Here is a 13,486-nt window from a genome sequence, read left to right on the forward strand (position 1 = left end):
AGACAAATTCATATTCATGACATGAATTCTCAAAATTATGAGATACTATTTATTATGAAATAAAAAGTTGAAATCCTGCATACCAAGTTAAATTATGATATACTAATTCATCATTTTGATCAAATGTAGAACGTTTGAGGCAAAAGTAACAATTATGCCATTGAAAGTCATAATTATACATTAAAAACATTGTCAGCATTTTGTCAACATTCATCTATAAATGTCTCCCGTTTCCATTTCAGAAATCTGGTTACCTTTATTAAAAGTGCAAAGCCACCATTATGTGTGTATAATTATGATGTACTTTCTACTCCAACCTGAAAAGGTTTGTATACTGTTGAGTCTCCTCTTCTTCTCTGTCAACTCCTGCCATTCCTCTCTGCACATGTCCAGGTTGTGTTTCTCACTCCAGATCCAGTTGCATTACCTGCTGATGCCCTCATGTATATTTCAATGCACTCTTTGTAATGTTTTGCACTTCCTTTTGTTTAACTGCACAATGTTACACTGAACTCAAAGTCCCTACTTAGACAACAGACACCAACTACTTAGAGAAACCGACTACTTCAAATATGTTAAAGTACAAATGTGCAAGTTCTTATTAAAAAAGGCCTTTTAATATTAACCATGAGATGAAATGCTGATGTGCATTTGTTTGAAAAACAGAAAAGGTACAGAAAACAGTCTGTATTTCTTCATAAGTTTATTCAGTTTAAAAGGTATGTTGAAGAGGGAGATTTAGATCAATTTAAATAAAAACAGGTACACTCAGTTTAAGCTTCAAAACACACTCATTTCAAGATCACAAGTCAGATCAATCACCTCTCAGAGTTCTTATACAAAATCAAGCCTACACTCCAATAAGGCTGAAAAGGAAGAAGTGGTGCATACAGTAAGGCAAAAACACATTCCAAAGGTGGTGAGAAATCAAGGAGCAATTTAAACAAGTCTCCTACATTAAAAAAGAGTGTAAATGAGTCACGTCAACGTGGGTTATTAGAATCACTTGTGACCACAGAGTGAAAACAAGAACGTATAATAAAACAATTCAGTGATACATAATTGCAACCATAATTATCGGCCGTGTCATATGTTATTGCAGTTGTCAGCCTAAAATCCAAGACGTCAGACCGCCCAACTCACAAAAATGTTCTTTTTTGAATGTTCTCTAAACAGTCGAAATGTTTTGTTTTTTAATTTAAATGTTCTTTGAATGTTCTGAAACAAGTTAAGTAGCAAAACACAGGTGAACATCCAACTAAAATTAAAAAACGTTTCATGAATGATGTATAAATAATGCTTTTGTGCTAACATTTTCAGAACTTTATTAAAGACCAGAAAACATTGAACGAACATTCTATTAATGTTACTGAAAGAACATTCGTTCTTAATCTCTCCAGAACATTAGCCAAGGTTCTAAGAACGTTCTCTGAGACAGTGCCATTAATATTCTCCACGTCGTACCATTAACATGATCCACTTCGAGTCAAGAGGAGTCACACTCTTACTTAGATTTTCTGTCTTGTTTCCAGCCAAAATCTCTAAAAATTCTTATATCAAGAAGGATTTTCTAAACGAGTAAAAAATATTTTCTTGTTTTCAGAAAAAACAAATCAGAATTAAGTGGGTTTTTTCTTGAAACAAGCTAATCTGCCAATGGGGTAAGAAAAATAATCTTGTTTTCCGTTTGAAATAAGATTTTTTTTTTTTTGCTTACCCCACTGGCAGATTAATTTCGCTTGTTGAACAATAATTTTAACTCCTACTTGATTTAAGAATTTTTATATATTTTGCCTGGAAACAAGACAAAATCTAAGTCAGAAAAGCATTTTTTGCAATGCACAAGGCAAATATTCATAGTTATTAAAGGCAGCCTGATCCTGCACAATATTACAATTCGCAGATGATATTGCATTGGAACAGCTCAGCATTAGTGAGCGAATCTAATCAAGACGCAACTGCCAAAGCCAAACTTTTCTACAGTGCATTCATGCAGTGCAAAGTTTTGGAAATGGGTGGAAGACATGAGTGCATAGCCCTCCATGATTCGATGGTATTCATTTTCCCAAGATCTAGGATATGCGATTTAGATCCGTAAGAGGTGAGTGTGTCTTCAGAGGTAGAAGGAACAGACCACAACAGTTCCTCTTTACGGAAAGAATCGCTTGAATGGCTTATAATTGCATCTCTTGATGTTTTTGGATAGTCTAGTCCACACTTATGACCTCTTTTATAACAGCAAAGGTGCCATGATGTGCAGTGCAGTGATTGTGTCAGGATTGTTTTACTGCTTTGCAATGAATCTGAAGTATATTCTGTGCCACTAGCAGCATTTGTCAAGTAGTCCTGACCTAAACTTGAGCCCAAGGCATCAAGGTTTGACTGGTTAGCATGTAAAATGCTTTTATCTTTAAGGAATGGTTCCGTGAAACAAAAAAGAATGAAAGAGGGGTCTAGTAATGTTTTGGACCCCATTGACTTCCACTGACATAGACATTTCTCAGAATATCTTTTGTGTTTATCAGATGAAAAAAAAAGTCAGCTCTGGAACAACCTGAGGGCAACTGAGGACGCTGGTTGCAAAGATGGGAGCTCATAAATCACAAACATCCATGAGGTCCTGCGCCATCTCAGGTGGATTGAGATGAGTTGGACTGTTAACGGATCATTTTCTCCAGGTATTTCAGATCTCCTTAATTGGGTTTGCTTAAATACTGCTGCTAGCGGCACAGAAACTACACTCTTCATCATTAAAGTTTCCTTGCTTGCATTCTTATGGAAATGTGACTCAGATGTAGAATCTATGAAACCAAGATGAATCTAATAGCAACTACTGTGCTACTGATGTCTCTAATGTCTAAACACCCTGTGTTTATTGGTACAGTACATTTACATTTGAAAGGAAAGAAATGTGTGGTCTGGTAGGATGTTTTTCAGTTTTTTTTCAAGCTGCAAATTATGAAATGATCTATCTATATTCATTTAATATGAACGGTTGGTTTTGAACTTGGAATAAACTGAAATTTAGAAAGCATGGTTTTGTGCAAATAATGCAGCTGTCCTTACAGCGCCACTTGCCGTTAACACTCGGCATCTGTGCTTCCGTTTGCTGCATTGGGGCTTTGTGCAGAGGAGCTGATGGTGGTTTGCAGGTCGTCGCTTGCATCTGTATGGCCGATCCCATTGGGCCCTGCCCACTTCTCTGGATCGCCATCCTTCATTTCACTGATTTTGAAAGTATAAGCAAAAATGGGAAACAATTTAACACAGATCATTATATTAAATATGTGGTTAACATTTGGTAAAATAGGTAACCATTTTAAAGGGATAGTTCAAACAAAAATGACCTCACTCTCAGGCCATCCAAGATGTAGGTAAGTTTGTTTCTTCATCAGAACAGATATGGAGAAATTTAGCATGTAATTTAGCAGTGAATGGGTGCCGTCAGAATGAGAGTCCAAACAGCTAATAAAACATCACAATAATCTATGAGTAATCCTTACCACTCCAGTCCATCGGGTGATGTCTTGTGAAGTGAAAAGCTGCGTGTTTGTAAGAAGCAAGTCCATTATTAAGACGTTTTAACTTTAAACCATTGCTTCTGACAAATATACAGTCAAGCCCGAAATTATTCATACCCCTGGCAAATTCTGACCACTGGTATTTTTGCCCATTCATCTTGAGTGATGAGCTCCAACTCTTTCAGGTTGGAGGGTCTCCTTGCCATCACCCTGATCTTTAACTCCTCCACAGATTCTCAATTGGATTTAAGTCAGGACTCTGGCTGGGCCACTGGAAAACGTTAATGTTTTTGTCTGCAAACCATTTCTTCACCACTTTTTCTGTGTGTTTTGGGTCATTGTCATGCTGAAATGTCCACTGGTGTGGACACAAGTTTCTCTGCAGACTGCCTGATGTTGTTGTTGAGAATTTTGATGTATTGCTCCTTTTTCATGGTGCCGTTTACTGTGATTAGGTTCCCTGGTCCACCAGCTGAAAAACACCCCCAGGACATTAGGTTCCCACCACCATGTTTGACAGTGGGGATGCTGTTCTTAGGGTTGAAGGCTTCTCATTTTTTATGCCAAATGAAGGCTACATCATTGTGGCCAAACAATTCAATTTTTGTTTCATCTGACCATAAAAAAGAAGACCAGAAGTCTTCTTCTTTGTCCAGATAAGCGTTTGCAAAGGCCAAGCATGCCTTATCTGGAGAAGTGGTGTCCTCCTTGGTCTGCGTCCGTGGAACGTTGGACTGTCTGCCTTGAGATGTTTCCACCAGCAGAGCCCAGATTCATCAGGATGGCCTTGGTGGTGATCCTTAGATTCTTTTTTACCTCTCTCACTGTCCTCCTGGCCAGCACAGGTGTCACTTTTGGCTTCCGACCACATCCTCTGAGGTCTTGTATTTTTTAATAATACTTCGCACTGTAGCCACTGGAACTTCAAAACATTTAGATATGGTCTTATAGCCCTTTCCTGACGTGTGAGCAGCCACAATGCGCAGCCGCAGGTCCTCAGTGAGCTCCTTTGTCTTAGTCATGACTGTCCACAAACCAGCAGAAGAGAGCTTCTGTTTTTCACCTGTTGAGTTGATTAAAACAGCTGTTCCCAATGAATCAGGGTAATTAGGATGCTTTAGAACAGCTTGGACTATTTGGAATAGTATAGAACTTTGTATTTTCCCATAGTCTGTGACAGCTTGCAAAGGGTATGAATAATTTTGGACACTTTTTGTTTGTATGTAAATAAAAGCTGAGAATTTTTTTTTTTTTCACAATGATGCCTCTCGTACATCGTCTTATTATCTTTTGGGAGAAGCCTGTGTCATTTCCGGTAAAAAAAAAACTTGCTGGTTGAATAAAAGTAACTTTAAAATAATTTCGGGTTTGACTGTAAGTCCATAATCCATAATATTGGTTTCTCCAGTGAAAAAGATGTCTCAACTGAATCAGGATAGAAATATGCACAGATCAAACACAGTTTATAAGCAAAGAGGACAACAGGGGATGGACTTTCTTACTGGGGGAAGCGTTATTATAGACTGATATTTTGCAACTTTTTATTGCTCGAGATGTTAACTGGAGTTGTGTGGATTACGTGTTTTTTTTTTTTATCATCTGACATTCTAACGGCACCCATTCACTGCAGAGGATGCATTGGTAAGTAAGTCATATAATGCTAAATTTCTCCAAATCTCTTTTGATGAAGAAACTATTTATTTAATGGATTTACCGTTGTTCACTGCTGAATGAACAGGTTGTGTAGTGTAACCTTACCCTGAACAGCATCCGTTGGTGACTGGTTCATTGGGTTCTTTCTCCGAGAGAGATCCACAGACGCTGTCTGTCTGAGTGGCTCCTTTGGACTCCATGCCAGAGTCTGAGCTCTGTCGAGCCACAGCTGGCTCTCGGCCCGAGTCTGAGCTGGTTCTTGATCCACGCTCACTGCCTGACAGAGAGCTGCTGCCTGGCCCTTCTGTGTCTTTGCCAGAGTCAGAACTGTGCCGGCCGTTCAGGCTGTTTGATGAGGACACTTTACTCAGCTGTCCATCGTCTACAGAGCAACAGATGAAAGATTCTCATTACTCACTCAAGTTAACGCAGTACGCTTAGGGTGTTTTCAATAATCTTCAATCCAATTTTGTCCAATCCAATGCTTATAAATCTCCGAATAGCAATAGAAAGTAGCAAATTTATGGTTTATGGTTGTGGACTAAAACCTGCAGGCTATTTAAAACCTTTTTGATTATTTATGTCCAGTGTTGGGGAAAGTTACTTTTAAAAGTAATGCATTACAATATCGAGTTACTCCCTAAAAAAAGTAACTAATTACGTTACTTAGTTACTTTTTATGGAAAGTAATGTGTTACGTTACTTTTGCGTTGCTTTTTAAATCTGGGCAGGGCTTGCTTGTTTGTTTTTAATATAAAAATTCTATTTTTGGCAAATGTAAAAGCCTTTTCACACCAAAAGCCTCAGGCTTAGAGAAAAGTAAATTAATGTCTGTACAATAGACCGCAGAAGAAAAAATGTCAACTCTTCAGCAATAAAAAAAGGTATTTTTTGTTTATTAGTACGGATGAATTGGATCATCGAAGCTCGGCAGCAAAGACATCGGTTAATAAAATGGGTTTAAATACATAAAGGATATTTGTATTATTTAACATATTCAATTATTGCAGGTTTGCATTGAATTTCACTGTTTTTATTCATTTTAAGGAATAATTTTTTTTTTTTTTTAGTGAGTGAGATGAATTAAAGCATGTTCAGATTTATTCTAGAACTAAAGTAACTTCTTACAATTTTTCTCAACATCTGGACCGGAGAGCTTTTAATTAATGAATGGGGGAAAAAAGTAATTGGCGTTACTTATTTGAAAAAGTAACTCAGATATTTTCTTGTCAAATAAAAAAGTAATGCGTTACTTTACTAGTTACTTGGAAAAAGTAATATTATTACATAACTTGCGTTACTTGTAATGCATTACCCCAACACTGTTTATGTCACATATTTCATACAGTGGTGGCCCAAACTATTAGAACACTAGTATTTCCACTAGTTAAAAATGGGTTTAAGTCAGTTATTTCTGTCTTTTGCTGTAGTGTGTAGTAGTTTACATTTACAAACACTCATTTTGCCATTAGTTGCAATAAACCAGTGAGATTTTTGTTTGCACAAGGAGTCTGACAACAGCCAGTGCTCCACACAGAGATCTGGGGCCAGTTGCATAAAAGGTTTAGACAGACTTAAAAGTTAGTCATCTAATTTTTTTCTTTAAGACTGGTCAATTTTTTTTTTATTTGGTTACATAAAAACTTAAAAAGTTTACATAAAAAGTTGGATCCACAATATAAGACTGATTACCCCTTAGTTATCTGCTAGCTGGTCAAACGAGTTCTTAAGACACTGACTTAACATAGAGACTAAGTTTATGCAACTGGCCCCAGATCTATTCATCATCCAGTCTGTTTAGAATGACATGAAGAAACAGAACAACCTGAGACAGACTAAATCCAGAAGAACTGTGGCGATGTCTACAAGATGCTACTGTACCTGCAAAGCTGCAGTACTGTTAAAAGTTTTAGGCACTGTTTAGGTGTAAAAATGCCATAAAAAGAGGATGCTGTCAAAAATAGATTTTCTTCAACAATTAATATCTGTTAACTAAATTAAATCAGCATTTGGTGTGACCATCCTTTGCGTTTAAAGCAGCTGTTCCCCTAGGCGCACTTGTGCATAGTTTTTCATCTAGCTTCGCAGGTAGGTCTCTTGAAGCATCTTGGAGACGTTGCCACAGTCTCAGTTTGTTTTGTTTCTTCATGTCATTCCAGACAGACTGGATGATGATGAGATCAGATCACTGACTGTTGTCAGACTCTTTGTGCAAACTAAAATCTCTCTGGATTATCACAACTAATGGCAAAATGAATGTTTGTAAAAGCAGACTGATATTTTCTATTGATACACTACAACAAAAGATAGAAATAACTGACTTAAAACCTTTTTTTTTTGCTGCTGCTGAAAATACTAGTGTTCTAATCATTTTGGCCACCACTGTATGTGCTTGAAGGGTAGAGTTTAGTGATGGGAAGTTCGGATCATTTTACCGACTCGGATCTTTGAGTCTCGTTCAACAAAATGAACGAATCTTTTTTCGAGTCATTTCGTTCATTTCGTTCATTTACCAAAATATAATTAAAAAGCTATGTGTTACTTCCATAACACATGTATTGCTTATACAAACGTTGATCACACTACAAATAAGACAAAACTATAATGCTATTAGAAACAGAAAAGATTAATTCATTTTTTACCTGGGTCTTCAGTCTATGATTAGCTCCCTCGCCTCTATCTGTCCCGGTTTGAGTCGTTCGTTCATCACGTGACAGCCCCATATTAACTTAACTAACGCGATCTGAGCCGGAAATAGAATTGATTAGTTCATTTCTCGAGTCTTTCGGGTTTGAGTCGTTCGTTCATCACGTGAAAGCCCCATAAGCTTAACCTATGCTGCCTGAGCCGGAAACAGAATTGATTAGTTCATTTCTCGAGTCTTTCGGGTTTGAGTCGTTCGTTCATCACGTGACAGCCCCATAAGCTTAACCTATGCTACCTGAGCCGGAAACAGAATTGATTAGTTCATTTCTCGAGTCTTCGGGTTTGAGTCATTCGTTTATAGTTGTGCAATTGCGCATGCGCGACTGAACGAATCACTCCCGAGACGACTCGTTCTTCCCGAGTCACATTAAAGATTCGTTCAAAATGAACGAATCGTTCAAGAACGACCCATCACTAGTAGAGTTTATATTCTCGCCTTGTGTGTCCGGATCACAGGCCTGTTTGCGTCTCCTCCTTAGAATTACTTCCAGTTCACTGTCCTTTTTAGCATGAACTACTTCCTGGAAACCACGGCTGGGACTCTTCTTCACTGTCTCCTATAGATTTAGAAAAAAAAACAGAATATTATGAGCAAAGAGTACTTTATATAGTATATTACAGATTTTTTTTACAACCACTACTGTACAGATAACCATCATCACTCAGTTAATTTTTGTAAACAAACAGAAAATTGATTAATTTCTGTAATCTGTGGATCAACAGCTGGCCTCGTAAGCAAATGTTAATCAGAAAGCCTACCAGAATGCCTTTCAGTTCTTCCATTGCACTTTCCTGGTGCTTTTCCTCTGCTGCTGCTGCTGCAGCCGCTGCTGCCGCTGCTGCCACTGCTGCTACTGGGCTCGGCTGCTGTGGATCAGGAACGTAAATGTACATTATATGATCAAATCATTCAAATATTTCATTACATAATTGAAATAAAGCTAAAATAATATATGAATTAGATTTTAAAAAATTAAACACGAAAAACTAAAATTAGAAAGGTTGCCTTGTGAAGTAACTGATTATTCCTTTTAAATTCCAATTCAGTTTCTGATATGGAGGCACAATCATGCAGAAGTGTATTTAAGTGTAAGTCTGAATTTGAATTTAACAAAAGTATAATTCAATTGGAAGTTAGAATGACTGGAATTCAACTGTTTTTTGTTGTTGTTGTTGTTTTTTTTGTTCCAAGGTCACAAATAATATAAATTACAAAAGCATTTTGTAATATTTTGTTTCAGCACAAAATATTAATCATCACAATTGTTTTCAACATTGATGATAATCAGAAATATTTTGGAGCATTAAATCTGCATATTAGAATGATTTCTGAGGGATCATGTGACACTGAAGACTGGGGTAATTATGCTGAAAATTCAGCTATGCATGACAGGAATAAATTACATTTGAAATTATATTCACATAAAAAAAGAATTATTTGAAATTATAATAATATTTCACAATATTACTGCTTTTTTGTTAAAAAAATTTAGCCTTGGTGAGCATAAGAGACTTATGCACATGAGGTACTTAATAATAATAATTTATCAAAAGTGACAGTAAAGACATTTATAATTGTACAAAAGATTTCTTTCTGAAATAAATAAATATTCTTTGAAGTTTGAAATTTATCATGGTTTCAGCAAAATATGAAGCATCACAATTTTCAATACTGATAATTGAAATCTGAAATAATATATAAATATTAGATTAAAAAAATTTAATTGAAAAACTAAAATTAGTAATGTTGCCTTGTCAAGTAACTGAATTAAATATGCTGTATGTTGTCAAATTGTAACATTACTGCATGTAAAAATAAAAGTCAATTAAAAGCTAAATAAAAATGTTAAAAGAAAAACATTGCTACAAATATACCCATGCTGCTTAAGTTTTTGTGGTCCAGGGTCACAAATAATATAAATTACAAAAGCACCTACCAAAATCATAACATATACTGAAATGAAAATCTAAAAAAGAAATTCAAAATATTATTAAATACTATAACATTCTATAAATAATACTAAAATTACACTACTAACAACAATTCTAACACTACACATTACAGAAACTTGTAAATTATTAACAAGCAGCTACAGCAGGTGGTGTAGTTAAGTTTATGTCCGAAAGCCAAAAACAAAAGACAATCTGCGTATGCAGCATAATGGGAAGCAGGCAATCTCTAGAGTCAGGACTACAGCTGTTGATCAGAAGTTATACAGCCCCTCTGAGCCTCAGGATAATCTTGGTGGCTTTGCCCGTCAATAACTTAAACAAGATGGATCCCTTCTCAGCCTATCAGCTGTCTATACTCAAAATGCGTTAATGAGCCGACCCATCCTCAGGGAGGACGATCAAATGCTATGAAGCATTTCTGCAGGGTCTTTCATATTGACAAAATGCTGCTGAGTTGTAAAACACAGGATTTGCGTTGATTGTAATGGAGCGGTCTGAGCAGTTTAACACTGGTGCATGAGGAACAGTGATATGGTGGGATGATTGTTGTTAAACACTGTAAACAATAGATGTTGAACGTACCTTTGTGCCAAATCTCTGCGATGATCAGGTCAGCAGATGATGGTACAGAGTAAAGAAAACATCACATCACATAAATTAGTTCACACAAAATACACAATATATTCATAACCAATGTAAAAATGTGTGTTACAAGTGCGCAATTTGAAATGGAATGAGAATTTCTTTAAAATTCCGATTTAGTTAAACATGCAGAAGTGTCATTTAAATTTTAGAAAATGTCATTACATTGGAAATTAGAATTAATAACATTTCAGTTAATTGAACTGAGGTCTTTACTGTTTAAAAATATATGTATAAGATATTATATGATATTATATTATATATATAAAAATATAAGATATCTGCATATCTTATCATATACACTAATAATATTAATACTACTAATAATAATTAATCAAAGTTGACATTTATAATATTACAAAAAAATTCTATTTTAAATAAATGCTGTTCTTTTGAACTTTCTATTCATCAAATAATCCTAAAAAAATGAAATATTAAATCAAATTAAATAATACTAAATATTAATCATTACACTTGTTTTCAACAATGATAATAATCTGAAATATTTTAATAAATTACATTTAATTATATTCACAATGAAAATAATTATCTGAAATTGCAATAATATTTCACAATATTACCGTTGTTACTGTTTTTTGTTAAAATAAATTAGCCTTGGTGAGCATAAGAGACTTATGCATATGAGGTACTCAATAATAATAATATTAAAAATAATTGATCAAAAGTGAGAGTAAAAACATTTATAATTTTACAAAAGATTTCTATTTGAAATAAATGCTGTTCTTTTAAGCTTTCTATTCATCAAATGTACCATAGTTATTTGTCACAATTTTCAACATTGATCATTGTATTGTAGACATAAATCAATTAAAAGCTAAATAAAAATGTTAAAAGAAAAAAATTACAAAAGCACATAAAGTCAAAACATAAACTAAAATTAAAATATAAAAAAATAAATAAAAAATACTAAAATGGGTGATATAGATCACAAAATAAAATAAATAAATCTAACATAATAAAAAATAATTAGAAAAAAGTGCTAGTGTAAATGTTTGAAATTAAATTTATATATATATATATATATATATATATATATATATATATATATATATATATATATATATTTATATATATTTGTATTTAGTCTATACACATTTCTTTATAACAAAAAAAATTAACATTTATTTTAATAGACCATGAAGGAAGAAAATTTACCTCAAAGTCACGAAGCAGGTTTACCTTAAACCTTAATTAATTTTTTCCTTAACAATTTTGTTGGTTAGGGTGAATTAGGGTGAATTAAATCACTCTGCTGTGAGAATGTTTTGAAATTTTTAAAATTGCGATACAATGAATTTATTTTCCTGTCATTCCAATTCAGCCAATTAGGCCAATTAGATTCAAACTCAAACTCATAAAGCGAGTCAATTAAGCTCTGAATTTTGGTCCAGGTTCAAAAACTGACCTTAGTGTCCTGACTCTTGACAGGCCTAAGAACCACGCCGTGTTTAATTCTCTCCATCATTTCATTGACAGCTTTGACTTTGACATCGTCCACAGCTTCGTTCACTGCGTCGAGAGAGAATGTGTTTGTCCAGAAACCAATAATAAGGCAACAGAATAAATTAAAAACACACTGTAGGGACAATTACCTGGGGCTTGCTCTAGTTTGGGGGTTCCTTTACCTCCCTTGGACGATTTCCTCATAATGGCAATGAGAGAGCTGCCGTAAACAGAGATATGTAATTGGATGTTTGACAACACTGGTTTTAATTATTGTATATGACAGTTTGGCTTCAGTGTTACCTGAGGGGGTTGCAGCGCGAGGGAGGAGGTGGGGGAGGTGGAGGAGGAGGCGGTGGGGGAGGGGGAGGTGGTTGAGGAGGAGGGGCAGGGGGAGGAGCAGTCCCAGGGGAGGGGCCTGACTCTGAGGCACAGCTCCTCCTTTCCTCCTGCAGCTCTTTAACTGTGACAAACGACAAAAGGATGCCGGGATGTTACCGTATGTGGGTCACTGCGGCTTTTAGAATTTGCCTTTAAATTTTACATTTTTTCTTAGTTTTACCTTTCTCTTCCAATAGAGTGTTTCTCTTCTCTTCCTCCTGCAGCCGTCCCTCAGTCTCTTTCTTTTCTTCATCTAATATCTCCAGTTGTCTTTGCAGTTGAACTAGCTGCTTACGTAAAGCACATCCATCCAGTTCAGTCTCTAGAGCTTTTACCTAAAAACAAATGGGACATACGGTGAGTTCAGGTCATATTTTTGAGTTCAACAATTAGGAAAATCAGGATTTTCTTTAAGCCCAGAGTCATTGGGGATGAGAAAATGGTGAGAAAATATGTAATGGCCCATTTCTGCCACTGAATAAAAAAATAACTTCTAATTTCATAATTTTTTTTTTGCGGTCTACATCTTGCAATTCTGACTTTTTTTTTCTCAGAATTGTTAGACATGAACTCACAATTCTGATTATTTTCTTGCAATTTTCCCAGAGATTAGAAATATAACCTTGCAAGTGCAAAGTCACTTTTTCTCAGAATTGAGAGATATAAATTCAAAATTGCAAGTTATAAAGTCAAAATTGCTAGAAAAATATTTGCAATTCTGATTATTTTCTTGGAATTGCAAGTTCACATCTTGCAATTTTGACTTTCTCAGAATTAAGAGATATAAATTCAAAATTGCAAGTTATAAAGTCAAAATTGCTAGAAATTAGAGATTTTTCTCGCAACTGAGTTTACATCTTGCAATTTTGTCTTAAATTTCTCTGAATTTAGAAAGTAAAAATTGCTAGAAATAAACTTTAAAGATAAAGATAAAGATTATTTTCTTGCCATTGCAAGTTTACATCTTGCAGTTCTGACTTTTTTCTCAGAACTGAGAGATATTAACTTGAAATTGCAAGTTATAAAGTTAAAATAGCTAGAAATAAACTCACAATTTAGACTTTTTCTCGCAGTCGAGTTTACATCTTGCAATTTTGTCTTTATTTTCTCAGAATTTAGTGATATCAACTCAAAATTATAAGTTATAAAATCATTATTGCTAGTAA

At 34.9% G+C, this 13,486-nt stretch overlaps 1 protein-coding gene across 1 annotated transcript in view; it reads right to left on the bottom strand.

The window, feature by feature from the left end:
* Positions 1 to 686: 686 nt before the first annotated feature.
* shtn3 (shootin 3) overlaps positions 687 to 13,486 on the bottom strand; it is a 32,050-nt gene continuing 19,250 nt past the window's right edge. Inside the window, exons 10-18 of the mRNA XM_073820754.1 lie at positions 12,502 to 12,655; positions 12,243 to 12,402; positions 12,089 to 12,159; positions 11,902 to 12,005; positions 10,416 to 10,430; positions 8,640 to 8,747; positions 8,317 to 8,437; positions 5,280 to 5,556; positions 687 to 3,225 (exon numbers count right to left, since the gene is read on the bottom strand). Coding sequence (XP_073676855.1) covers positions 3,081 to 3,225; positions 5,280 to 5,556; positions 8,317 to 8,437; positions 8,640 to 8,747; positions 10,416 to 10,430; positions 11,902 to 12,005; positions 12,089 to 12,159; positions 12,243 to 12,402; positions 12,502 to 12,655 — 1,155 coding nt within the window. The 3' untranslated portion in view covers positions 687 to 3,080. The remainder of the gene's footprint in view (positions 3,226 to 5,279; positions 5,557 to 8,316; positions 8,438 to 8,639; positions 8,748 to 10,415; positions 10,431 to 11,901; positions 12,006 to 12,088; positions 12,160 to 12,242; positions 12,403 to 12,501; positions 12,656 to 13,486) is intronic.

The sequence above is a fragment of the Garra rufa genome, chromosome 16 (genome assembly GCF_049309525.1).
Source record: "Garra rufa chromosome 16, GarRuf1.0, whole genome shotgun sequence".
NCBI classification, from domain to species: Eukaryota; Metazoa; Chordata; class Actinopteri; order Cypriniformes; family Cyprinidae; genus Garra; species Garra rufa.